Source organism: Gymnodraco acuticeps, unplaced genomic scaffold (genome assembly GCF_902827175.1).
Source record: "Gymnodraco acuticeps unplaced genomic scaffold, fGymAcu1.1, whole genome shotgun sequence".
Classification (NCBI taxonomy): Eukaryota; Metazoa; Chordata; class Actinopteri; order Perciformes; family Bathydraconidae; genus Gymnodraco; species Gymnodraco acuticeps.
Window position 1 is genome coordinate 1 of NW_022990986.1, and position 20,542 is coordinate 20,542.

General features: G+C 40.4%; 2 protein-coding genes across 2 annotated transcripts; both read left to right on the forward strand.

Moving 5' to 3' along the window:
• Positions 1-727: 727 nt before the first annotated feature.
• On the forward strand, positions 728-3,210 carry psmb9a (proteasome 20S subunit beta 9a; the record flags this gene model as incomplete). Its single annotated transcript, XM_034235772.1, is given in 4 exon segments — positions 728-859; positions 1,000-1,129; positions 2,014-2,155; positions 2,347-3,210. Coding segments are annotated over 4 exon segments (532 nt in total), but the record flags the coding sequence as incomplete, so codon positions are not given.
• Positions 3,211-4,101: 891 nt separating this feature from the next.
• tap2a (transporter associated with antigen processing, subunit type a) lies at positions 4,102-10,216 on the forward strand. Its single transcript, XM_034235773.1, has 11 exons — positions 4,102-4,692; positions 5,240-5,354; positions 5,446-5,576; positions 5,932-6,137; positions 6,258-6,455; positions 6,689-6,817; positions 7,091-7,279; positions 7,514-7,687; positions 8,195-8,354; positions 8,607-8,743; positions 9,632-10,216. The coding sequence occupies exons 1-11, from the start codon at positions 4,185-4,187 to the stop codon at positions 9,836-9,838; spliced, it is 2,154 nt and encodes a 717-aa protein (XP_034091664.1). The 5' UTR covers positions 4,102-4,184; the 3' UTR covers positions 9,839-10,216.
• Positions 10,217-20,542: the final 10,326 nt, after the last annotated feature.

The following is a 20,542-nucleotide window of genomic DNA, read 5'->3' on the forward strand; positions in this document are numbered from 1 at the left end:
TGGTTGTGTTTGTGCATGTCCTCCCCTGTGTGTGTAATGTGTGTAAACACAACTGAGTGGGGAAAGAAATGTCCCTGAAAGGGATTAATAAAGTATGTCTTCTTCTTCTTCTTCTTCTTCTTCTTCTTCTTCTTCTTCTTCTTCTTCTTCTTCTTCTTCTTCTTCTTCTTCTTCTTCTTCTTCTTCTTCTTCTTCTTCTTCTTCTTCTTCTTCTTCTTCTTCTTCTTCTTCTTCTTCTTCTTCTTCTTCTTCTTCTTCTTCTTCTTCTTCTTCTTAATCTTTAAGCACCAAAACTTAAACTACTTCTTATGCATAATTGCCCATTTCAGAATTGAGTTACAGGGTTTCTATTTTTTTTAACAACTGTAGAGCTAATTTGAATTACTTGATATACTGCTGCTGGCTATCTTAACCTATAAATATGGTACAAGTTTATTCAATCATTGAATTAGATTTTGTATTAGCTAATAATATAACCTAAAAAGTAGATAGTAACCAAAGCTGTCAAATAAATGTAGTGTAAAAAGTACAATATTGGCTTCTAAAATGTAGTGGAGTAAAGTAGCGTAAACTAAAAATACTCCGAAAATTACCTCAGTACCTCAAAATTGTACTTAAGTATACTTGAGTGAATGTACTTTTGTACTATCCAACACTGGGGATTACATTTATGTATTTACCATGTGAATACCCCTTATAACAAACACTTCTTTGTCCCTCCATCCAGGGAATCAGTGGTGAACAGGGTGATGAACAAGTTGTCTCCTCTCCATGACAAGATCTACTGTGCTCTGTCAGGCTCTGCAGCGGACGCCCAGACCATCGCTGAGATGGTCAACTACCAGCTGGATGTTCACAGGTAACTACACACTCAAAGAATTGAAAAGATATCAGCTGGCTTTCCTAGTGTCCATAACTCAAACACCACACACATTGTTTGTCTCTTTGTTTTTATGAAAGACCCTGTCACCTATGTTTCTTTATGTCTTTCTTTATCAGTATTGAAATAGATAAGGACCCAAAGGTTTGCTCGGCTGCCACCCTGGTGAGGAACATCTCATACAAGTACAAGGAGGAGCTGTCAGCACATCTCATTGTGGCCGGCTGGGACAGAAGAGATGGAGGACAGGTCAGTAACACAGGTTGGCTTAAACGCTGAGATCACTGAGAAAAATAATGTTAACAGACCATTTTGAAGTGTGCTTGTATGAGGTACATATCTATAATCTGTGTCTGGAGAATCCCACAGAGGTTACAGCAAAACAGAATTCAGCCACCTAAAAAGGCCCACATAAAAACATATGTTTTAAGTTTACGCTATATTTAGCATTTTTTCATGTCTTTAGCTTGCAGTAAGATGCCATTAAGCCACCATATTCTATTAAAAAAACATACCTTTTTGCTAATTTACAGTCTACTGATGACGCCTTAGACAAACAACTCCTGTGTTATATGAGGTCAAATTCAACAGAGTCTGGTGGCTTTGAAGAGAGCATATAACAGCTATGTTCCCACCCTGAAAGGGCTGTTTCATGGCAAGATTAATCAGCAAAAACCTTTTAAATATATCACTCACATAAACTGATATAGATTTTTAATGCTGGGTCTTTATTTTAGGTGGCTCAAATATTTTTTTTCTGACTGCCCCATCCACATTAGTACACTGCTTAGCATCCGTGCAGTAACTCCTGTCTGTTTCTCCAAACTAGGGGCTTTCAGAACACAATATTTGTAATCCTCTGACTAATTATAGAGATCTCATACAACCCCACTTCAAAAAATAAAAAAACTATCCATATAAAGGATCAAAGTAATGTACCTGCAACCTCTGCTTAAGTGACCCTGATGGTGCTCAATAGACTGACAGGCAGCTGCTGATGTAGCTGCTGATGTAGCTGCTGGATGCATTGAACAAAATATGTTCTCTAGCTAAAAGATGGGTGTCATAATAAGTGTCATATATGACAATAATGTGATCTGTCTTGCTCCTCTCTGCCCTTTGACCTTTTCTAGGTGTTTGCGACTCTGAATGGACTCCTGACCAGGCAGCCTTTTGCAATCGGTGGCTCTGGCAGCTCTTATGTTTATGGATTTGTTGATGCTGAGTATCGTAAGGACATGGCCAAGGAAGAGTGCCAGCAGTTTGTTATCAACAGTAGGTTTTTACCGCCCAGAAAGTTGTTGTTTTTTTGTCATAATTTTGTAGGATAGAGGAAGGGAAACCTGACACTTGTACTGGCTGCTTAGAAGAGCTATAGCTATTCAACAGTGTTATGTTGTATAAAACATTTTGTCCTATAAAGATTCTCCTCCAATCTCTTATCTTATTGTCTTTCTCTCTTGTAGCGCTGGCTTTGGCAATGAACCGCGATGGCTCCAGTGGCGGCGTGGCCTATATTGTCTCTATTGATGAACATGGTGCAGAGGAGAAGGTCGTTCTGGGAAATGACTTACCCACCTTCTTTGATCAGTGATCAATATTCATTTTTGCTCAGCTGCTAACTAACATATCTTGAAAAAGATATTGGACAAGACTACTTTTTACTTATACATTTAATCTTAACGTTTCTTCAAGTGAAATGTCATTGTTTATGTTATCTTAAAGCTGATGGTTCCCTCACATCATATAAACCTGATTTGGTTTATTATCTCACCAGAGTGTTGTTAGCTATGTCCCTTTACCAAGTTTTGGACAGCTTCAGGATAAGACACAGCAATTGTCACTATGTCCATCCTCAAATTATCTTTTTCTCTATAACCCCTGAGTCACCAGATGCCAATTACATATTTTAAACTTGTTGCAAGACTCATTATTCAGTCCATGAATCTGAAACATGACAAAATGACTACCAATGTGTGTGTACTGGTGGCAGAGAAAAGTAAATAGGACAAAACCTGCAAAACCCATACAATTATTTTAGTCTCTTTATAAATAGTCCCACAAAAACACATGCTATAATTCGCAGCAACAGCAAGTCTTACAAAGACATACCAAAAAGTTAAAAAAGGTGTTTGAGTACTACAAAAGTGTGTCACCCTCCACTGTTAGCCACTGCTCAGTCATCACAGTAATACAACCAGATTAAGATGCCTGGTTGATGTTTGGTTAAACATACATACATGTATTAGTAATGCATAGTGTCCATGCATTATTTATTTTATGTAAATGATGTAACACTTAAAATTGAATAAAAGCCTTTTATTGAAAAATGTTCTTTTTGATGTCTCTTCTTAACAAGAAACCATTCTTTATAAACTGTTGTTTCTGCTGTCAAATGCCAAAGTGTTAATCCAGGTGAAAAAGATGGGGATGATGATTAAGATAGCAATAATTAGAAGATACAAAATAATCATGTGTGTAATCAATACGTTTTAGAATTCAAAATTGTCTTTATTCAGAGTTCAGTATAACCAGGGCCGTCCCTCCCTACAGGCCGATCATGCAGGCTGCATGGGGCCTCACATTGCGCAGGGGGCCTCGGCTTATGAGCTCGGCTTGTGCGCAGTTCTCAGCGCAGTTCTCCGCTATAACTGGATGGCCTACCTGCCTGTCAGCCTTCCATCTGTGCACAAACTTATCTCGTGCCCTCATTGGTCATGTGTGTGTTGGAGGAGGGGCTCTGTAAGGAAGTGGCAGATTTTTTCCGGCTGGGTATTTTCAAATTCTAGCGCACTCGAGCTGGTTTCTCCAAAATTACCTACCCCACCTTTAACTCCTAACAGTCATCATCATGTCAACCACAACACAGAGAAATACTGATAGAAATGTGTGTGTAGTTGTTGATACATTGCTGATAGAGGGAACTACATTTGAATACAGATTTAAGAAATATCAGTTTTTGAGCATGTAATAAGCATGTCTTGACTATATTACAACTAGCCTATATTATAATAAAATAATATAGTATTTATATTATTGATTATGATTATTAATATTATTATTAGTAGTAGTAGTAGAAGTAGTTTATTTGCATTAATTATATTGGGGGGGGGGGGGGGGCTCATCTCGCAATGTTGCTTGGGGCCCCAAGTTGGCCAGGGACGGCCCTGAGTATAACCAATGTCGTTTGGATTTCAGGGAAACCCCTGGTACTGCCAAAAAACGAAAATGAAAGTAGATGAAAAGTTGTGAAAACACTGGTCTCGCAGCATAGCAAGTCATTTAAGGACGACTGTTAGTGAAAATGGCAGGCAGTACAGTATTTAGAAAAGTCTTTGCTTTGATTTTAGCAGTTTTTGTCGACATTTCCTTCTTTCATTTATCGGGGTTAGTAGTGAACCACAGGGTGTTTGGACATCTTGCGCGACTCTGGGTGTCTGCGGCTCTCCGGTGTTTGGCACTGACTGCTGTTACTCTGCTCAGCCTCAGAGATGTCCGACCGTTAGTGTTTCGGGTTATATTTACACACAGTCTGCTGCCTGCGGTGCTGGAGACCGGGACCAGAGTGCTCTACCACGAGGAGACCCAGTGTGGCATGTTGGCGGATCTGCGCTGCTGGCTGATGTGCGCCGGGGCATCGCTGGCTGGGGCTCTGTTTTGGGAGATCACCATCCCGGACACCGAAGATGCAGCCGCCGGTAAAGAGAAGAGGCAGGAAGCCCGAGTGCTGTTTGTGAGAGTCCTGCACCTGTACAGACCCGACTCTCTGCTGCTGCTGGGAGGACTTGTGTTCCTGACGCTGGCTGTTATCTGTAAGTAGGATACTATTACAGCAGGTGCTGATGATGAAGATGATGATGATGATTTCAGACATGCTAATTAAATAAAAAGTTAAAAACACATATTAATTTAATAGCTTTAAATGCATATCATTTAATTCTAAATATGGCAGTAGAATCAGTACTTTTGCAATACACATGACCATGATGATAATCTAATGATTTCAAGAAGAATATGAAGATGCAACTTTATTATTTTAAATTCAGTTTTCCACTCTGTTTTTTTACATGCACCTTATATGTACACACAAATACACAGTTATATTCACCAGCCAGACTCACCAGCGCTAGGGAGTAGTTGGGTGTCAGGGTGGGGGTGCCTTGCTCAAGGGCACCTCGGCAGTGGTGAACTGGCTCCTCTCCAGTACCAGTCCACACTCCGTATTGTTTTGGTCCGACCGGGACGTGAACCGGCAACCCTTCGGCCCTAAGTCCAAGTCCCTACAGACGGAATCACTGAGCTGATGTATCTAAATCTCTCTTTATGTTTCTGATTCGGTGTACTTGTGTGTCCCCTCAGGTCAGATGTTCATCCCGTTCTACACTGGGAGAGTCATTGACATCCTTGGCAGTCAGTACCAGCACACTGAATTCATATCTGCACTCCTCTTCATGGGGCTGTACTCTCTGGGAAGGTACGTGACACCGTTTTTTCTCCACATTCATCCAGCAGCATGTGTCGGGCTCACAGGTGAGCATCTAACTGAACTCTCTTTGATTTGTCAGCTCTGTGAGTGCAGGCTGCAGAGGAGGTCTCTTACTTTGTGCCATCAGTGCCTTCGCATGCAGAGTGAAAGCCAAGCTGTTTGGGGCTTTGACCAAACAGGAAATTGGATTCTTCGAGGCCATAAAGACAGGTAAAGATCGTATCATTTAACATGCAAAGACCCTGTATGAATAATAGGAAACTGCACATCAAGGACATGGGACTACTGTGGATCTGTAGCATACCAAACTTATTTTGTAGTAAAAAAACATTTTTAAAAAGCGATTTTTGGAAGTAGTGAATCCACTCAGAATCTTAGAAAAATACATCCAGATCCTTACATGGATTTCCCCCCCACCTCTATAAACGACAGAACAAATAAGATAAAAATAACATACAGTAGACCAACTCAAAGACAGGAGGACATTCAGACCAAAATACACCAGAGTAGCACATGACAGAAATATTTTATTATTATACTATTTTGTATTATTTTTTCTGTCTAGGTGAAATTACATCCAGGTTGTCGAAAGACACCAACTTGATGGGGAGAACAGTGGGTCTGAATGTCAATGTGCTGCTGAGGACATTCATCAAGACAATGGGCATGATCTCCCTGATGATGAATCTGTCATGGAAGCTCACATTCATCGTGTTGATGGAGACGCCTATCACTGGCCTTATTCAGAACATCTATGACACTCACTACCAGGTAAAAGCAGGTTCATAACTATATGATATCCATTACCAAACACGTTTTCTCCATCGTACTTATTTAATTGAGGTAGTGGGAAAATCACTTCATTATCCTTCTTCTTTATCCTTCCCTCAGCGCCTGTCCCTTGCGGTGCAGGACTCAATGGCTCTGTCAAATGAAGTTGCGAATGAGGTAGTATCCAGTATTCATGCGGTCCGGAGCTTTAACACAGAAAAACAAGAGGCTCAGCGCTATGACGACCGCCTGATGGAAACACACACACTGAGGACCCGCCGGGACACTGTCAGGGCCGTTTACCTGCTCGCACAGAGGGTGAGAAGTTTTGAATGTTTTGGAGAATTGTGTTTTTTGGAGACCGGTGTTGCTCCCTTAATTGTATATCACCCTATTAAACAGTTGTTCTTCCTGTGTGTGTGTGTGTGTGTGTGTGTGTGTGTGTGTGTGTGTGTGTGTGTGTGTGTGTGTGTGTGTGTGTGTGTGTGTGTGTGTGTGTGTGTGTGTGTGTGCGTGCGTGTGTGTGTGTGTGTGTGTGTGTGTGCTTACAGTTAACAGGGCTGGTCATGCAGGTCCTCATGTTGTATTATGGCCGGCTGTTCATCCGGAGTGGACAGATGACCACTGGCAACCTGGTTTCCTTCATCCTCTACCAGTCAGAACTGGGAGACAACATCAGGGTAAATACACTGCTTTGTTTTAATGAGCATACACATACACTAGACTAATTTTAAGGTGATTGAAAGAAATGTTCCAAGGTTACTTATAAATAAAATTAGCTTTCATGTCATCAAGAAGGAGAGTCTGTTGGCTAATAGCTTTAAGCATGTCTAATGAAAGTGTCAGGCCATGTCCCAAAATGCTTGCTCACACTCATATTTCCATTTGACATACTGCAACTCTGAATCCATAAATAAAATAATGTGATCATTTTTATGACTGCCTTGTTTCAGACACTTACCTACATCTTTGGTGATATGATAAACTCGGTGGGGGCTGCTGGGAAGGTCTTTGAGTACCTGGACCGAAAGCCTCAGGTCAGCACGGAGGGAAAACTCAAACCGGATCAGCTGACAGGAGACGTCAGCTTCCGTGGCGTCAACTTCGCCTATCCAGCATACCCCAACAAAAGAGTGCTGCAGGTGAGGCCTGAATGCAAGGTATTAAAAGGGGAATTCTTCAGTTTGGATTTGTACATTTCTTGATTTTTTTAATGACATTTATTGTGGAAAATAAACAATATGGTAATAGAAAATGTGGATTAATTACTGAGTATCGCCTTAAAATGTATTTACAGTTACCTATGAAGTCATGCATAGATTACAGACATATTACACACACCACACTCAGATTTATATGTTCATTGTCACCTTCAGGACTTCTCTTTGGAGCTGAAGGCAGGTCAGATGACGGCACTGGTGGGTCCATCCGGAGAAGGGAAGAGCACCTGTGTGAGTCTGCTGGAGCGGTACTATGAGCAGCAGGATGGAGAAATCCTATTGGACAATGAACCACTGAAGTCTTATGACCACCGTTTCCTCCACAAGAAGGTAATAAACCATTACTGCTTTTTCAGAAGATGTTCCACCCTTTTCTCTCTTTTCTCTGTGATCTAATTGTTTGATATTTCCTTAATTTACTACATCAGTCTTAAACGATTAAACTGGGAGACATCTATTGTTAATGAAGTACAGACAACAATTTAAACATATTTAGACAAGAATGCAGTTCATCAGTGACCCAGGGCGCGTAATGGGTGATGGGCCTGATGAGTCGACTCACTGGAAGAACTTAGGTGATACACACCTGCTGAATACACCAAGTGTATGTCCTTTTTGAGGGCTAAACTGTACAAATGTAGGCAAGCACTAAGCATTCATCCTACAATGCCCTCAAATGATCTTTCCCTCCAACTTTCTGAAGACTTTCTTATTGTTTGGGCCATCAAGAACAAGCTAAAATCAATGCATATCTAATTGTGACAGAAGATTCTACTGTGGATTTAGTTTTCATATATTATGAGTTATTTATTCAGCTGATGAGAGTGTGTTTTATAGATTGCAGTGGTGAGCCAGCAGCCTGTGCTCTTCTCAGGCTCCATCAGAGACAACATCGCCTACGGGGTTGCTGAATGCTCATTGGATGAGATCCAGGAAGCAGCACGCAAAGCCAACGCCCATGACTTCATTAACCAACTGGAGAAAGGATATGACACAGGTAAACTCTTTTAACCAACCTACATGCCATTGTATATGCCTGAGAGCCTACATACAGTAAAAACGTGAAAGATCAAATTTGGTTAAATGAGACAAGACATTTTAAAAAAAACCATATTATTTATTTATTTTGTACGATAATCTACTAACCTTTATTATTTGAAATACTAAATCCTCCTGTCTTTTCTGCATCTGCGTCACAATTTGAACCTCAAGCTGTTATTGATGTTATTTTATAATGTCCTTTTCTCAGAGGTGGGTGAGGGTGGCGGGCAGTTAGCCCAAAGCGAGAGGCAGCGGATCGCCATTGCTCGAGCTCTGGTCAGACAGCCACAGGTCCTCATTCTGGATGAAATTACCAGCTCTCTGGACCCTGAGAGCGAAAATAAGGTATGCAGCATCTTCTAACCGCAGTGTCCGTTTGTGGTCCCTTCAAGGCCGCAAGCGTCTGGGCTCCTATTGCAAACAAGTTTCTTAACTTAAGTTAAATAGTGAGTTATGTAGATAAAGACCTGAAGACCCTTTAATATACCATTTATTGTCCGCAAGTGTTCTCCTGTTGCCCAAACAATAGGTGGTCATTTCTGATTTAAATCATAGATATATTTATGTGCTGCACAGGTGTTAAAAAAGTGCTCACAGATTGGTCAGTTTTTCTATAAAGAAGTTGTCTGTCTTACAGTTTCTATAATTACAATCAAAACTTGATTTACATTAAATATTCACATTTGTATTGCTCAACAGATCAAATATATATATATGCAAAAATAAAGCCTTGACAAAAAGATTGATTTGCATTGCTTCCCTTAAATATCTGTTGATTGTTATGTGTACCTGCTTAGGGCCTGCGTATGTAAATGAGCTAATAGCTTAATCTGGCATAAATCCTCTCTTTTCTTTTGAAATTAATGTTTTTTTATACATGGTCAGTTCATATGCTCATGTATGAACCTTCATGGGAGGTAGTTACCAGACAAAATCAATTATACACCTCCAATTTATTTCACTGCTCTAAAGATAAAAGACAATTTAGTCATGATAAACTATATTATTTATGACCGATGATAAAAACAAATCCACTGTTATACATGAATTCTTTAATGTCTCACTGACAACCAATCATATTCATTCATATTCAATACATTACATCGTTTCATCAGACCTTTAGTGTCTCATTCAGAAAATTATAAGTAATATGACTTAATGTAGCGTCTACCTAAAAACAATCCACTGAAAGACAATGAAATAATGCATATTTCTGTCATTGACTATGCACAGATTCAGCAGGCCCTGGCTAGTTGTCCCAACCAGACTCTGCTGGTGATCGCTCACAGGCTGAAGACCATTGAGAAGGCCCATCAGATTGTCCTGATCGGGGACGGCCAAGTTCAGGAGCGAGGGACTCACCAGGAACTGATGGAGGAGAAGGGGAGATACTACAAACTGAGAGAGAAGCTGTTCACCGAGGGAAACTCCCCTCAATGATAGACAGCCGCCACTGAGCAGAGGCTCAATGTGTGGAAGATAATTGTTCTGTATATAAATGCAGCATGTATTTCTTTTGTAAATATTGAAAAAGAAAGAATGGGCCTGTACGTTGTTTGAGATATATATTCTGTAACGTGACCTAATAGTTTACTTTAAATCATATTTATTTTGAAATCACCTTTTGTATTGTAAAATCCTTAAATTCAATACATTCCATTTTCTCATAGATGTGTGACCACTATAATTTAGTTCCATTTCATGTCCTTGTATAAATGTTTGACATGACAGCACAACATTAAAATATTCCTTTATTATCAGACCGGCCAAAGGTTATCTCACAGGTGTGTCCAAATAAAAGATTGATCACCAGTATCAGACGTTTTGATTATTGTCTCAGTTAACTCCTGCTATAACACCAGTCAAACCATATCTAAATGTTTTTGAGGTTTTTTTCAAACTATTCGTCACATATTGATATCTATGTCCTTTTAACCATGAATAATTTCTATTCATGGAATAAAATTAAATCCAGAGCAGTATGTTATGTACAGTACAACAATGTGCATTTAGTTGCAACCTTTAGTTAGGTTTGGTTTATTTGTTAATTCTACAGTGAAAATTCCAAAATGTGTAGGTTTATAGGCGTACAAACTTAATTCACCTGTCTTGATTTATACTGGGCTGTTGGGTGAATAGAAACCAAAAGATGAACTCAAATAATTTTAACGAGCATGGTAATTCAACATTAATTTGACTGGTTAGACATCAGAGGTATTGAGGATATGTTTTCTTTTTTTATCATATATTTATTTCTGGTTTTAAACTGCTCAAACACAATGGAGACTGTGTTTTATTGTCAGAGCTGACCTGGAAAGTCCCTGGCAAGAAGCATTTTTTTTCGGGCAATGAGGCCGTTTGGAAAGATGCCTGATGATATGTGTCATAAACATCAGAGGCACAGGGAAGTGAAATGCAGCATTATGTCAAAACAGCAATCGCCTCTATCAAAGATTTGGCTTAGTTTATACAACATTGAGCACCATTTTGTAAAGACACGTGTGTGCATCCACAAAATGGTGACTGGATTCACGAGCCACGTTTGGCATTTGTTTCTCCTGCAGTTTAATGACTGCCAGGACTGAGTTTCATGCACACTTATATTTCAAATATCTCAAGTTCAGAAAAGTTTTCCCCAATATTTGCTTGCATTTTCTTAATTTATAATCAAGTTATTTTCATGTTCTAACAGTCACTGGATGATTAATCATGCTTATCTATGAAACTGCATCTGCTGTTTTTTTATTTACATCTTGTTGAATAGAAAAAAGTTTAGTGGTAGGGCTGAAAACGAAACTATTTCTCATTGTTATTCTTTATAACCTGACAGTTATGAGATACAATCGGGCATGGCGACTCTAACCTGTCAGCTTTGTTTGCCGCCTGCGGGTTACAAAGGCAGGAGGGCACAAAGTGGAAGAGCAAATGTCAAAATGTGGCGCCATCTTAGGATGAGACCTTTAGAAACCTAAACACCAAATGGAAGACAGTGGACATAGAAAGTCAGAACATGTAGTAGAGTAAGAGGCAAATAAAAGATGATATAGTGAGTGGCTGTATCCATTGCTATGGGTAAAAACCTTTTTAATCCCCAAACCTCAGTATGCACCATATATTCTGTGTATGTGATGTTTTTGGATGTGCTTTTGTGCCAAGAAGCTTTTGCATAACCAGTTCTGCACCATACTGCCGCACCGCCACTGCCTAGCTGGAAAGTCCTTTCTCTTCTTTCTTTCTTTCACTTTCTGCCATTCCTGCACTGTGTATTTAGTTGGACTCCTCCACACCACAGCCAAGGTCTTGTGACTGAAAGCATTGTGCTGTGATTGACACGCTTCTGCCATTTTACCCATTCAGAGCAACAGTTAGATGGATTTGGTTAGGTGACACTTTGACGGTGCAAGTTTTAAGTGAATAAAGTGTGTCAGTGTTTTTCTTCAACAGTGCCAAAGGGCCAGAGTAGATGTATGCTTTTTCAACTGATTATACAGTATTTTGTAATGTTACTGTTATTCAAATCCTAATCTGTAAATGAAAACATACTATATTTTAATGTGGTGAAGTAAAAATATACTTTATTTTGTATTCTCTAAAATGTTGTAGAGTAGAAGTATAATGCAGCATAAAAGCAAATACTAATTGAGTACTAGTTATGTTTTACCACTGCAAGATAATCAAATAAATAACTGCATTTTTAGTCTATTGTTTATTTTGTTTTCTATTTTCTGTCACTTGAATACACGAAGAGAGTCACAAGACAGCTTAGCTTCACTGTAACCTAAAACCTGCTTCTCTTTTCCTCTTTAAACCAAATGTAAAGAGTAACTGATGCAGCATAAAGCACAACAGAAATGACACCTATCTTGATTCTTTACACCTTGGCTCACTTTGTTTGACAGTTAAAATCAATTTGAATAGAGCACGACAGACAGGGGAAACATACTATAAAAAGTATTTACAATTAAAATGATATAGTCACACAATAATAATTTAGATTTTTACTGAGCAGGGAGATCTTTGTACTGCTTCATGGTCAGGTAAAACCCCACTGTCTTTTATTTAAATCCCCTAATTTCCCCTGGGGAGTGTGGCAATTGATACATTGCAACTTCTTATGTCACTAAAAACAAAGCAACCCTAAGATGTGAAAAAGCCTAGGTGGTGTAACAGCTCCCCGGTTGGTTGCATTTGGCACTTTCACCAAGTCATGTGATTTCCTGGAAACAGCCTGCCTGGCAGATTGGTAATAAATAGTAGGGGATTTTCAGATGACCAAGCAAAAGTTGAAACCATTGCTCCTGAGTGCCATCTAGTGAGAGCAATACAAAAATACAGGCTACTGCAAATCAAAAAAATATATGGTCAGGTCCACAGAAAACCACACCAACGAGAGGCACAGCAACATTTGAAGCCATAGACATTACATTACATTGCATTTAGCTGACGCTTTTATCCAAAGCGACTTACAATAAGTGCATTCGACCAAGAATGAGCCAAAACAGTTCAAGTGCTACTTCAACTGGCTTTAGATAAACCAGTCCTTTGTTAATATATAAGTACTTTGTTAGCAATTTTATTGCTCGAAGTGGAGTCGAAAGAGATTAGTTTTTATCCTGCGCCGGAAGATGTGTAAACTCATTCCACCATTTTGGAGCCAGGATAGCAAACCGATGTGTTTTTGCTGATGGGAACTTGGGTCCCCCTCGCAGTGCAGGTGCAGCGAGCCATTTGGCTGATGCAGAGCGGAGTGCACGTGCTGGGGTGTATGGTTTAACCATGTCCTGGATGTAGGATGGAAGGGCCAGATCCATTCACAGCATGGTACGCAAGTACCAGTGTCTTGAAGTGGATTCTAGCAGTGACGGAGCTTACACACGGCGGCTTGCATTGAAGCTTGCCGACGGGCATGTCTGACGCTCGACCAACAACCAATCACATGAATCTCCCGCCCCGGACACACAAGCAGCGGTTTCATTGGCTAGAGCAGTGGTTCCCAACCTGGGGGGCGCCAAAGATAGCAGGGGGGGCGCCAGGCCTCAGATGATTTGAGGCCAAATATCATATTTAGACTTTTTTTTTTTTTTACATATAATTGTAAAGCAATACATGATTGTCACTAAAAGCCTTGTCTCTACATTACAATAAAATATAAAAAATAATTGATTAATTAATTTGAATAACAATTCAACTTAGTAGCTATTAAAGGCGTAAAAAGACAGAAATGTATAATTCTTTCTTTAATAGAAATGTTTCTTCTGCCCGTAAAGTGTCCAAACATACTTCATAAAAATATTTTTATATTTTTATGTCTATGACTTAAATAACACAAACTCCAACACAATTTCTTTGAAATGCCTTTAAGCATATGTTTAATGAACTTTTCAACATCTTAAAACTGTTTTCCTCTCTGTGACCCTGAGTAAAATTAAGTAAAAAATAAAATAAAAACTACTAAAACTTGTTTGTTCTGATATTTGAGACCGATAATCGGTCAAATGCGGGATGTCGGCCTCGATAATTGGCCAGGCCGATAATCGGTCGACCGCTAACCTGAATCCTCCCACACTAGTGATGTTAAGATTCGCATCGGTGCACCGGCATAAATGTTCAAGATGCGAGTGCACCGGTTGAAAGTGCACATCGGCTACAGTTTGGGTTGAACTCGCGATGCATCGATTGTGGCGTCATTTGCATCGGTAAAAACTGATTAATTGATATCATATTATTCACTCATCCACTTGTCAGCACTCTGCAGAGACGATCTTCGATCTTTGCTTCGCTACTACGGAGCCCGCGAGACGCGTCAGTTATCAACAAACATGGAAGTCGAGGAGAACGAAATACACAGTGCTCACGGCCGGCACCGCCCTGAATGTGTTCTTAAAACGGCATCATTGAAGTTGTGCTGACAGGCGACAGAGATCCACCTTGTCCCCGCAGCGAGGTTACCCCCCCCCTCCCCGTTGACAATTCACCGCACCCCCTAACGGCCCCTACACACGGCGGCGTGCGTTACCGCTTGGCGGTGGGCGTGTCTGAAGCTTGGGGATTTTTTACGAACAACGAGACCAACAACCAATCACATGAATGTCCCGCCCCGGACATACAAAGCAAAGCATTCATGCTACATCGATGCTGGCTAAATATACTGTCTATGCTTGCTAGCTGTCCATTCAAACGAAGTACACTGGATATAAAATCCCCAAACAGGCGAAAACCTACCAGTTTCACCCACTGTCTCTGCCACCTCCCTCCATGCCTGGCTCCTCCGGTTTGTATCCCTGTATGTAAAGAGGGACTGGTCATATAGTACCGCCACGATCTTTTTCTCCTCCATTTTTTGACATATGGGAAATAACTGCGGTCTGGCTCTCCCAACATACACGCGGTTTGATTGGCTAGCGCTTGGAATGTCAGATTTGCATACGCGGGATTTGATTGGCTGACGCCTCCGTCGAGGCGGCAAAAGTAGAACATTGCTCTACTTTTGCAGCGAGCGCCGCGAGAGAAGCTACGCTTTGCTCCCACAATGCAGTTCGGCGAAGCGGCAACGCACGCCGCCGTGTGTAGGGGCCGTAAGTCCAATGACTTCCCGCGCCTATGTAGTGACAGCTAAGCGCAGGTTGCTTCATCCTGATCATGTTGATCAACTAATATTCCTGAAGAAAAACCTGCAAGCTAGACATATGAGTTAAATCACTCAGTGAGGTGTTATGTCAGTGAGAGTGGTTTTTATTTTACAGAAGCCTGTGACTGCCAATAATAGTTTAATTGTCTTGCTTACAATTGTAAGCAGTTATTAAGACCTATTTGTGAAAGGTTATTTGTCTTATTTATAATATGTTCATAATAGAAACTGCTGCTTACTGCTTACTGAGTGTTATTCAATTCAATTCAAAACCTTTATTTATCCAGGTAAAATCCCATTGAGATCAATGATCTCTTTTTCAAGGGAGACCTGCAGCAGTAGGTTCCACAAGAAGACATAAACAACAGAACAACAAAAGGACATCATACAGCAAAATGTACGTCAGTCTGGCAGTTGTATGGTCATTGCTATATGGTAATTGTTTTTGCACATTGTTAATGCTGGTCAATAAGGAATAAAACAAAATCCTCTGTTGTACCATATTGAATTATATCATTATTTTGCATCGTGTTGAATCGCATCGTATCGCCACGAATCGCATATTATTGAATCAAATCGTATCGAACTGTATGGCAATAGGGTGAATCGTATTGCATCGCCCGGTGCTTCAAAGGTATCGTATCGCTGGGCAACTTATCGAGATGCGCATCGCATCGGCCTCAGTGATGGAGATGCACATCCCTATCCCACACAGTTTATTGACCCACCTGCAATAATTTGAATGAAGTTGTGAAGTAAAATTCATGAATTCCCACATTTATTTTGAGACCCGACCCGACTTCCCACATGTTAAAAATTTGAAAATAAACTATCTATTGCATTTATACAACAGTAAACAAATGCAAAAGAAAAGCGTAATTTCAGAAAATCAGGACTGTTGGAATACACCATGGTCAATCATAGTATTTAGTATTTTGCGGTTGACACTATTTTATGACTGAATTTGTTATTTACACCTGGATACTTTTTTATACCCACTTTTTAGAGATGCCAAGATTGGTGGCTACCATGAAGACAGCACTGGACAACATTTCAGGGTCGTCCTCATCAGGATCTTGTTCCAGTAGTGACTCCCAGCAAACTGGCCGCAATACTGGCAGTAATTACTTGGTATGACCTACATAGTAATGATACTCTATTGCTATTGTTCTATACAAAATTAATCACTGCGGATCAATGGAATTGTATTTTCACACCCTTGAAGCCAAGACGAGTGCTGCCCCACATAATATACAGAAGTGTACTCGAGTACTGTTTGAGTACACCTTGACTTGATTATGGGGGAAGGCTGTGGTAGAGCAGACCAATCGGAAGGTCGGTGGTTCGATCCCCACCCCGCCACCGGCAGCCATGCGCTGTTGTGTCCCTGAGCAAGACACCTAACCCCAAATTGCTCAGAATGCTGTGCATTGGTGTGTGGATGTGAGTGAATGTGTTACCTCTGATGGTTTATCTTCCGCCATCAGTGTATGAATGTGTGTGAATGTGATATGTGGTGTAAAAGCGCTTTAAGTAGTCTGCTGACCAGATAAAGCGCTCTCCAAGTACAGTCCATTTACCATTACAAATATGTTTTGTTGCCATAAGAAATACACTTGCATGACTATTATATTATATCTCCAGTGTGTTTAAAATATAGCAAAGCATTCAAGTTCATTTGATGGTACAGGTACAATATTTGTAATTTATCTTGTTTTAATCCGCCTCTTTGTTTTTACAGATGTTCCTAGGCAACTCCTCCGTCCAGGTCTCCACACGCCTCTTCCACAGATTAGGCAACAGAAGGATGTCTCTCTTTGCCCAGGAACTAGCAACGCTAATCTTTGGGAAAGAGACCCTGGCGAAGTCTACCCTTACTGGGAAGGGGAAAACCGCAGAGACCCTTGACCCGGAGAAAGTCAATGCCATTATAGGTACAGATATTCTGTATTAATGTTATCATTATGAATGGATTTCAATCTAATATATTGTCTATATTATCAAGTATTAAATCCCATGCTTCCTTCCTGTTTTGTAAGACACCGTGAGAGAAAAATGTCCGGGCACCGAGGTGAGTGCGATCCGGGCCCTGCTGCGGAGGAAATGCAACAACGAGAGATATACAAGCAACGTTACTCCTCACTGATGGTCACCATTTAGTTTATATAGACTTTGCAAGTTAGTTAGTCAGTTTAGCCATCATGTTTTGTTAATTGTTAAATTTAGTATAAACACGTTTTTTGGTTTGTTGTTGTTTTTATGTCATTAAAATTATGTTTTTCTCATAATTGAAGTGCAATTTGTCATGAAACAGAATAGCACACTTGGTGTGTACTTAAGTGGTATCCGGAAGTAGCTTACAGTGTATGAAGTATAATAGTGATGTATTGTAAGTATGCTTCTGTAACACATAACCCAGTACTTGCAGTGGTAATATTATTGTAAAATATACTTCTATTCTGTAGTATAAGCAGTGATACCATACACTTCTACTCTACATTATAGTATAATAACATTATACTTAAAATACATGGATTTATGGTGCTTAAATTGTGATAGAACCTTACTATAAATACATTTTCATTAACATGATAGCACAATTTAAAAGTATTAAATACAGTCAGTAAGTGCATTTGAAGTTAATTGGAAATATAACAGGTGTGCTTGAATAAGTATGATAATAGTATGTTGAAAACACACTTATGAATTACTATGAATTGAGCTGAATGCCCTTTTAAGTATATTTCCAACACACTGGTGATACAATACAATTATACTTGAAGCATGTTTCGAATGCACACGAATGCCCTTTTAAGTATATTTCCAACACACTGGTGATACAATACAATTATACTTGAAGCATGTTTCGAATGCACACGAATGCCCTTTTAAGTATATTTCCAACACACTGGTGATACAATACAATTATACTTGAAGCATGTTTCGAATGCACACGAATGCCCTTTTAAGTATATTTCCAACACACTGGTGATATAATACAATTGTGCTTAAAGTCTGTTTCGAATGCACATAAATAAATGATTTTAACTGGTGTACTTTAGTACACTTAAAGTTTACAAAAGTTGTGCCAATTTAGCACACTATTTACACTTCAAGTATACTCAACTAATGATTAAGTAGTACTCCAGTACTACTTGAGTACACTTTAGTATACTTGAATGTGACCAAAATAGCACATTTATCTAAAAGTGTACTTAGTACATTCTTCTAAAAGTATAATTTAAGCATACTATTTTTTTTACCTGGGAGGTTATTGGTTATGTTCACATACTTATTTGATTATTAAAATGTAAACCGATCTTTTTCATATGGGTGTTTTAGAGTTGTACCCCCTAGATCTAGTCTCTAGTAATTATGCTCAAAGTGCACCAGATTGAAGCACAGTGATTCCCGCAGAAATGAAATATACTTTGGGGGAACGACTCGGGGTGGGGTGGGGGGTGCTGCGTGAAAAAAAATCTCCTCAGAAATCTCTCAAAAATTTAGGAGCGGGGCTAGTCCTGGTGGGCTACCCAGGCTGAGTGACAAGGTGGCATCCAGGAAACTGAAATTTGCAGGTCACTGCCATCGACACCAGGAACTTCCAGCTGGCAAGTTAGTACTCTGGGAGCCAACACACGGGCACCGACCAAGAGGGCGCCCCACGCCAACATACGTGGAGGTGCTGAGGAAGGATGTGGGGGTGGAAAGCTCCACAGAGCTGGCCGGGTGTATGGAGGACCGTGAGGATTGGCGAACCCGTTGGCAAACTCGTCTAAGGACGACCAAGTAGTAGTAGTCCTTGATTGGCTCAAGTTCACACCTTTTTAGGGGCGGGGCTAGTGATGTTGTCCCGGGGATGCTGAGGAGTTGATAAAGGAGATAATCCCACTGACGTCATCATTTGATTCCAAAAGTGGGTCTGGACTTGCGCCCATAGAGGCTGTTTACCAATATAATGGCTCCCCCCAAAGTATAATTTATGGGTGGCTCCCCCCAAAGTATAATTTATGGTTTTTTAAGTTTTTTTTACTCACTGAGCACTCATTGCCACCAATGCAAATGCAAATGAGTGCTCACTGAGTAAAAAAATAAAAATAAACACACAAATTATACTTTGGGGGGAGCCATTATACTTTGGGGGCCCCCCAAAGTATTAACATGCTGTGGGAATCACTGAAGCATTTTACTTTAAAATGTTAAAAACAAATCTTTCCGGGGGAGCATTCCCCCGGATCCCCCTAGAGCAGGGGTGGCCAACCCGCGGCTCTCGAGCCGCATGCGGCTCTTTGCCTAGTTTCATGCGGCTCTTCAGTTCATATCGAATTTTATATGTGTGAGTTTGGGGGAGAGACACTGACTCCTGACTAGTGTTGCATGGTGTACCGATACTTGAAAGGTATACCGCGATACCCTGCCGTTAAAAACGTTACGATTCCTCCGTTTCATTAGTATCGGTACTTTAAGAATGACGGGGAAAAGTACTCCGGTGAGAAAGCGCCGTTTTAATAAGAGCCGTGTGTGTTCAGCGCTCTGCTTCCACTCCCTGCACTGCAGCCGTGCCTGCAGCCCCTCCCTTCTCAAGCACGCTCGAAGTCCCTCCCCTCTCAAGCACGCTCTAAGTCCCTCCCCTCTCAAGCACGCTCTAAGTCCCTCCCCTCTCTCGTGCACGCGCTAGCTGCCAGAGCATGTGAGAAAACCAGAAGCATGGCTGCAAGTGGGAGTGCAGCTGCCGCTGCGCCTCGGCTTGTTGAGAAAAAAGACGCCAGAAGCGATGTATTTTAGCTATATCTCTGACAGTGAGGGCAAGCCTACGGACACCATGAGGCCTGTCTGTGAGAAATGTATTAATTTTATTTAATACGAATTCTTGTCATTTATTTTATTTATTGTTCTCATTGTTTAAAAGTTGGTGTTATGGTTATGGTTCTGGTGTGAAATAAAGCACAATAATTACATTTAAGACTGTTTCCCTTTTTTTAAGAAAAAGAATCGGAATCGCAATTCTTGACTTGGTATCGAAACCAAAATGTTGGTATCGTGACAACACTGACAGTTAAACCTGATATTTAGTAGGTCTGTTAAGTATTGAATACTGATAATTCGGACGTAATTTGGCTGGTCAAAGTTGTTCGGGCTCGGATAAAATAGCTCCGTTACTTTGGTCCCGTGTTACTTTCGTCCCGGCTCTCCCTACGTGTGTATGTGTGGTGTCAGGTGTCAGTATGAGAGGATGACAGCGCGTCTAATTTTGATGTGGCCCAAGAGCCAATCACAATAATACCTGCAATGCAGTGAACCAATCACCTTTGAGGGGGGGGAAAACCTATCGTTGATTAAACACTATCCAGTGTTTCCCCTACCATTGTCTTGGAGGGGCGCTGCCCGCCAACGGAGCCCCGCGCCCCCCCCTGGAATTCAAGGAGTTATATATATAATAAATAAAAAAATCTATATATATATACCACCAAATTGCAAATAATCTATAACTACTGTCACTTTTCACATTGAACATG